General features: G+C 47.0%; 1 protein-coding gene across 1 annotated transcript in view; it reads left to right on the top strand.

The window, feature by feature from the left end:
- gcn1 (GCN1 activator of EIF2AK4) overlaps nt 1–7,796 on the top strand; it is a 32,731-nt gene extending 24,935 nt beyond the window's left edge. The window contains 10 exon segments of the mRNA XM_030359446.1: nt 369–638; nt 1,021–1,134; nt 1,316–1,546; nt 1,908–2,101; nt 2,452–2,566; nt 4,352–4,448; nt 4,994–5,142; nt 6,463–6,573; nt 6,781–7,002; nt 7,180–7,796. Coding sequence (XP_030215306.1) covers nt 369–638; nt 1,021–1,134; nt 1,316–1,546; nt 1,908–2,101; nt 2,452–2,566; nt 4,352–4,448; nt 4,994–5,142; nt 6,463–6,573; nt 6,781–7,002; nt 7,180–7,305 — 1,629 coding nt within the window. The 3' untranslated portion in view covers nt 7,306–7,796.
- The last annotated feature ends 107 nt before the right edge of the window (nt 7,797–7,903 follow it).

Below are 7,903 nucleotides of genomic sequence, written 5' to 3'. Positions count from 1 at the left end.
ATTTTTGAGAATGCACTCCTGTGAGCTACATTGGTAAGTCGAAGTTATGACATGTCCCGGCTGTTGGCATTTAAAGAATGTATGAAATCCCGAACATCTGAAGCATGCAGGACGTGATGCGTTCAAGGAGATGGGAGACTGACCTGCTCACATTAAGCTTGTACTTAGAATACAAATTTCATAACTTCCACCTTAACATCCATAGCCATACTATATATATTTATTATGGAATTGTATGGCCTCGTTTGGTTAATAATTTTTTTTAGAACGTTTTTCACGACATAATAAATGATATCGGAGCGGCCGTCACCAAAAAAAACCCTGCTTCACTCATCCATGAGTGTTTGTGTTGCCTCCTGCCACCTCAGGAGCTGCAAAGCTGTCAGACGGTGATCCTCTCGGTGGAGGACGAGGTGGGCCAGCGCGTCATCATAGACGACCTGCTGGAGGCCACGCGGGGCGCCGACCCCGGCCTCAGGCAGGCCGCCATCACCATCCTCAACGGCTACTTCGCCCGCACCCGCCTGGACTACAGCGCCCACACGCGCAACCTGCTCTCGGGCCTCATCCGCCTGCTCAACGACTCCAACCCCGAGGTCCTGCTGCAGAGCTGGGACACCCTCAACTCCATCACCAAGGTGGGTTGGTTCAGCTTGGCCCAGAGCATAGTGATGCGGCGAATACATGTTCAAAGCGGCCTTCTAGGCGCCACCGATCAGGCAGCACCACAAAATGAAGTGCCCTGGCGAATGGGATGCTAGAAAGTGGTCCCAGAAAGGGTGGGAGAGGCTCAGACAGTGACAAATGGCTGCAAATGTCCCCCTTCTGGCTCTGCCGCATACCCCTCACACGTGCGCAACTCAATGATGAGCCTGGTCTCCGATCAGATTGCTTCACTTTCTAATAGTATAAATACAATCGTCTTAATAGAAATGCATCGTCAGTCCAATAGGATGATCTGGTGACTGTCAGAGAAAGGTCATTCGCTGTACTGAGACTGGTTTTGTCCCTGTGTTGCAGAAGCTGGACGCCAGCAGCCAGTTGGCCCTGATAGACGACCTGCACAGGGACCTGAGGTCCGTCAGTGCGGACGTGAAGGGGCAGCATCTCCCCGGCTTCTGCCTACCCAAGAAGGTAAGGGTGGACCCATTCCCAGAACACACAGGCGGCGGATGCATTGTGTCAGCCGCTGTGTGACCCGGGTTGGGACCATGGCCTTGTTATTAAAATGTCTCTATTCCATGTCTTGGAGCGGTGCTCTGAACCCTCTCCCGTACTCAAACACTCTGGTGTTTTCTTTCGTGTTCTCGTCCAGGGCGTGACCTGCATCCTGCCTGTGCTCCGAGAGGGCGTCCTGACCGGCAGCCCGGAGCAGAAGGAGGAGGCCGCCAAGGCCCTGGGGGCCGTCATCAAACTGACCTCCGCCGAGGCCCTGCGGCCCTCCGTGGTCAACATCACAGGGCCCCTCATTCGTATCCTAGGAGACCGCTTTGCCTGGACGGTGAAGACCGCCCTGCTAGAAACCCTCACCCTGCTGCTGGCTAAGGTGTGTACCTCCGTCTCTGTACCGGACACTGACTTTAACCAGTCAAGTGTTCCTCAAGCTTCATCCCTGCTGTCACGGCCACCTGTTAATAGGAGGCACACTTCTGCAGGACATGCATTTGGACTGTATGATGGTCGCATAGCAATACAGTAATATGGTATTCTTAGTAACCATTCATAACAGAAGGGTAGGGAATCATTTGAATAACTTCTAAATCTCCCAACCAGTTCCATGTCTTCCATCGAACTACTACTTGGTTGTTTCGGGATAAGAGGGCCAGTCAAACTGGGATTTGTCTTGATAGGCATCCAGGGGTAGATGTCAGTCCAACTTCCACAGTAACCCTCCCCTCCCTTGGCAGGTGGGCATCGCTCTGAAGCCCTTCCTGCCCCAGCTGCAGACCACCTTCCTGAAGGCGCTGCAGGACGTGAGCCGCGGCGTGCGGCTGAAGGCGGCCGAGGCCCTGGGCCAGCTGGTGGCCATCCACACCAAGGTGGACCCGCTGTTCACAGAGCAGCTGGCCGCTATCCGCAACGCAGAGGACGCCGGAGTCAGGTGGGCAGGGCTAGATGCTCTAACGCTTTTGTTTTGATTGATGGTAAACTACCACCAATGCTTCACTACCAGCTAGACATACTGAGGGAGGTGGAAGGTTAATTTGGAACAAACCCCTAAGAAAATCTGAGGATCTCTAAGAATGGGTGGATGAGCAAGTCGTAGCTGTCTACTGCTGATTTCATTTTTAAACTTAATATTTGTAATGCCTCATATATATAGATATAGATATATCTATAGATAAAAATGAAGTGCCAATACATTTGTGTGGTTATGCTTGGGGATCAATGTATTCTCTGTGGAGTCTCCCTTTATAATGTATATTGCCTTCCCCCTCCGCCTCCCAACAGGGAGACAATGCTCCAGGCGTTGCGCTTCGTCATCCAGGGCGCTGGGTCAAAGGTTGATCCAGCCATCCGCAAGAACATCACCACCACACTGCTGGGCATGCTGGGACACGACGAGGTATGAGGGGGCTGACGGCCACGCCCTGCGGCCCGCCGGGCTGCGCTGTGTTGAGACTATAGAGCTCTATGATGAGAAGTACAGAGCTCTTAAATGAGGAGTACAGAGCTCTTAAATGAGGAGTACAGAGCTCTTAAATGAGGAGTACAGAGCTCTTAAATGAGGAGTACAGAGCTCTTAAATGAGGAGTACAGAGCTCTTAAATGAGGAGTACAGAGCTCTTAAATGAGGAGTACAGAGCTCTTAAATGAGGAGTACAGAGCTCTTAAATGAGGAGTACAGAGCTCTTAAATGAGGAGTACAGAGCTCTTAAATGAGGAGTACAGAGCTCTATAATAATGAGTACAGAGCTCTATAATAATGAGTACAGAGCTCTATAATAATGAGTACAGAGCTCTATAATAATGAGTACAGAGCTCTATAATAATGAGTACAGAGCTCTATAATAATGAGTACAGAGCTCTATAATAATGAGGAGTACAGAGCTCTTAAATGAGGAGTACAGAGCTCTTAAATGAGGAGTACAGAGCTCTTAAATGAGGAGTACAGAGCTCTTAAATGAGGAGTACAGAGCTCTTAAATGAGGAGTACAGAGCTCTTAAATGAGGAGTACAGAGCTCTTAAATGAGGAGTACAGAGCTCTTAAATGAGGAGTACAGAGCTCTTAAATGAGGAGTACAGAGCTCTTAAATGAGGAGTACAGAGCTCTTAAATGAGGAGGAGTACAGAGCTCTTAAATGAGGAGGAGTACAGAGCTCTTAAATGAGGAGGAGTACAGAGCTCTATAGTAATGAGGAGGAGTACAGAGCTCTATAGTAATGAGGAGGAGTACAGAGCTCTATAGTAATGAGGAGGAGTACAGAGCTCTATAGTAATGAGGAGTACAGTACAGAGCTCTATAATAATGAGTACAGAGCTCTATAATAATGAGGAGTACAGAGCTCTTAAATGAGGAGTACAGAGCTCTTAAATGAGGAGTACAGAGCTCTTAAATGAGGAGTACAGAGCTCTTAAATGAGGAGTACAGAGCTCTTAAATGAGGAGTACAGAGCTCTTAAATGAGGAGTACAGAGCTCTTAAATGAGGAGTACAGAGCTCTTAAATGAGGAGTACAGAGCTCTTAAATGAGGAGTACAGAGCTCTTAAATGAGGAGTACAGAGCTCTTAAATGAGGAGTACAGAGCTCTTAAATGAGGAGTACAGAGCTCTTAAATGAGGAGGAGTACAGAGCTCTTAAATGAGGAGGAGTACAGAGCTCTATAGTAATGAGGAGGAGTACAGAGCTCTATAGTAATGAGGAGGAGTACAGAGCTCTATAGTAATGAGGAGGAGTACAGAGCTCTATAGTAATGAGGAGGAGTACAGAGCTCTATAGTAATGAGGAGGAGTACAGAGCTCTATAGTAATGAGGAGCACAGAGCTCTATAATGGGGAGCACAGAGCTCTATAATGAGGAGCACAGAGCTCTATAATGAGGAGCACAGAGCTCTATAATGAGGAGCACAGAGCTCTATAATGAGGAGCACAGAGCTCTATAATGAGGAGCACAGAGCTCTATAATGAGGAGCACAGAGCTCTATATTGAGGAGCACAGAGCTCTATAATGAGGCGTACAGAGCTCTATAATGAGGCGTACAGAGCTCCATATTGTACTAAAGACCATTCATACATGGAGATCTTCACATTCACAGAGTGACATGTCATTTATTCAACTCATTCGAAACCCTGATTTCACAGGATGTGGTCTAGACTGACGATGACTGTAGATGCCATGTGTTTTTGTAGGATGCAACGCGCATGTCGTCTGCAGGCTGTGTCGGTGAGCTGTGTGCGTTCTTGTCGGAAGAGGAACTGAGGACCGTATTGCAGCAGCACATCCTGGGTAGGTTAATCTACTGCCTCCAGCCACTGAGGGCCTTCATCCAACACTGTGTGCTTTGGGATAGGTGAAAACCTGCTTATGAGTATGAACCTCTAACGCTGTACAGAATGGAGCTATGCTTAAGTCCCTATTTAATGAAGAGTTTAGAACTGCCAAGCTGTCCATCGCCTATGACTATTGGTTCAATTAGCAAACGGTTCTAACCAAGGCGTCTCACACTGTTATTTTTTTATGCATGTCATTACTGATTAGCCACAAGACCATCCTGGTCAAGTGACCTCCCGTTCTGTTCCACTACATGGTTCGATCTGGACTCTAGCCTCACATCAACTCCTAAGATTAAGACGGAGGAGTTTGTCTGTCAAGGACAGTACGTGGGCAGCTAGAAGTCAAGACTGATCCTTGTAGTCAATAATCCGACACATCAGGGGTATTAAAAAGTAAACTAAAATGCTTAAATTGCATTACATTGGGAACATTACATTGTCTCCATAACACATTGCACCGTGTTACTTGTATACCCATGATCTACTGTGTCCCTGCAGCCGATATATCTGGTGTGGACTGGATGGTGCGTCATGGCCGCAGCCTGGCTCTGGCCAATGCAGTGAAGTCTGCCCCCGAGCAGTTGTATGCAGAGGAGTACCGGGACACCGTGGCCGAGGCCATCCTCACAAACGCCACCGCCGACCGGGTGAGTACGGGGGACACTCCAAATAGTGGATCATTTATTTTGGGTGGCATGTTTAAAATGGGTTTCGCTAGGGGCTTTGGGCTCTTAATTAACAAGGAGGAACTCCTTGGAGGAACGCAGAGGGGTTGAACCCTCCTTCCAGTCATGGTGACGAGTATAATGTTTGACATTCTCAGTGGTGTTACAAGCAAACATTTTAAATCATTAGAAAAAGTGTTTAGTTTAAATTGTGATGGGGTTCAGGCCAGTGAGCAAGCTTATAGCCGTCAAGGGTGTCCAGGTGTCCGGTCACTGTCACTGCAACGAGTCACGAGAAAAACAAGTCAATCGTTTTTCTCAGACGTTTATGCTTGCTCGATATATAATCTCTAGGACCCTCCCCCTCCACACATTACCTACTAACAGCGGCCATTCCCTATTTTTCTCACCCTCACTGGCCTGCTACAGATTCCGTATTCATTGACGCGCCTCTTCCCCGTTTAACGTGTAAAAATAAAAAGGTTTACTGGTCGCAACCATGTGCGACCAGATGTAAAATTCAGTCGCACACTCTCACATTTTGGTCGCAAAATTACCATTTGGTAGCAGTCTGGGGCAGCTGCAACCAGAGCTGAGGGGGCCCCTCTGGGAGCCTATTGACGGAGTGAAGAAGATGGGTTCAAGTTTGGATTTGGATGTATCAGCAGTCTGCTTCCATGATTACTTGTTGTTGACTGTTACACAGATAAAGGATTGGTTTCCTTTTACACTTTTGGAATAGAAGGAAGGCTCATGAAGACTGGAGGGCCAAGAAGGACGAAAGGGAATCATAAGATCTTTCTAGTAGGATGGTGCCAAACCGTGCAGGGTTTTATAGTTGAGAACTAGCCCCTCAAAATCCAATCCAGCAGTTATTGGAAGCCAGTGGATTGGAGTCGGTGGTAGAATTTTCTGGTTCTAATATGAAAAGAAACTTGTTGAGTATAGATATCATTGACCTTATTGTGTGAAATATGATATTCAATAGTCATTACACCAAGACCATCTGAACAAAATCTGTTCTATTTCAGCGAGCTATTTATTTTTGTAAGACAGTCAAACTAACATCACCGCTCTGCGCTTCTATTAAACCGTCATTGCCTTTTTATTAGGATTTTATAGCTATAGGAATGAACAAATAATTTGGCCGGCCTCAAAGGTCTATCCCGGGCGCGGTACGGTACGGCGCGCTTAACCTGATAGTGGAAACGCCAATCAGCGTGATTCGTACGGGAAAAAGGGCCAATGGAACAACGCCATAACTGTTGGTGTGTGTGTGTGTGGGGCCGCCCCTCCTCTCAGATTCCCATCGCCACCAGTGGAATTAGAGCCATGGGCTACCTGATGAGGCATCAGCTGCGAGCAGAGGGAGGCAGCGCAGTTCCCCAGCGCATCATCACACACTTTGTCAAGGTAAGGCGGGCTTCTTATCATGACATGCTTCTCTCTGCAATACTTCTCAGCCTGGCTTCAAGCCACCTGCAAGCCACGTGAACTGTAAATAACAAAAACGGGTCGTTCTGATCAGAGGATTACCAAAAGTAAGCCAAACCCTCTGGTCGCGTTTTGTATTGAGCATCTTTTAGATTTATTTTAACCCCTTTTTGGCTCCCCGCGCAGTGTCTGCAGAACCAGTCGAGTGACATCCGCCTGGCATCGGAGCGCGTGCTGTGGTGGGTGTTCCGCGAGGCAGCCACTCCCCCCCTGGAGGCCGGCCACATCAAGCCTCTGCTGAAAACCCTGCTGGACAACACCAAGGACAAGAACACCAGCGTCCGGGCCCAGAGCGACCACACCATCATCAGCCTGCTGCGCCTGCGCCAGGGCGAGGAGACCATGCAGGTGAGCCCCGCTAGAGTGTGCTACGACCCCCCCCCCCCCCCCCCCCGTTTCTATCGCCATGGATCGTAGGACCTTGAGGTGGCAAAACTATTCCCTTCTGGTTGTCATCAGGTGTGGTGCGCTCGGTATTGGGTTGATTTCTAACGGTGGTTAACATGGTTCTGTCGATGTCTACAGAGCGTCACTGCCATCCTGGATGCGGCCAGTAACGACCTGCTATCAGATTGCCACCGGCGGTCACTGAAGAAGATAGCCAGCCTCCCAGATTCTAACGAAGAGATCGATGATACCATCCTGACGTGATCGGGAACGATCGAATCAAGCATACTGAGAAAAGCCCTCTTGAGCAAGAGCATCTTGATTTGAAGTGTCATATATACATAAATTAATGCAAATCCCAAGCACACACAACTTTTTTTTTTTTGCCTTATCTGGACCTTGGACAGTGTCTACATTGGCTTTCCTTAATATTTCTTTACTTTTTTTTTTCCTCCTTTATTGTTTTAGAGTCCATTGTATTCACATTTATAATTTTTATGCTACAAACAGCAGTTTTTTTTAAATGTAACTTGATGTTGGAATGAGATGTTTGATCTTTTTTCAACATGTTATTTCAGTGTGCCAGTTATTTTACAAAAATATTTTGAGAACCAACAAAGATAAATGATAATTAACCCAGTTTTATTTGGACCTTGTGTGATTGTGAGGGATCAACTTGATATAACAAGAAAAATGACATACTGATCAGTGAAATGGTTGTAAAAAGCAATACAAATAAAAACATGATCTGATTAGGTTTTTGTGGTTATTCTGAAAAAGATTGTTTTTAATAGTGAATCTTAATGACGTTAATTACATGTGCAAACTTGTGAAATTTATTTCTGAAAAAAGTTAAATATAA

This window comes from Gadus morhua, chromosome 6, assembly GCF_902167405.1.
Source record: "Gadus morhua chromosome 6, gadMor3.0, whole genome shotgun sequence".
Classification (NCBI taxonomy): Eukaryota; Metazoa; Chordata; class Actinopteri; order Gadiformes; family Gadidae; genus Gadus; species Gadus morhua.
Note: the sequence above shows the minus strand (reverse complement) of the source record. Positions and strands in the feature narration are given on the sequence as shown.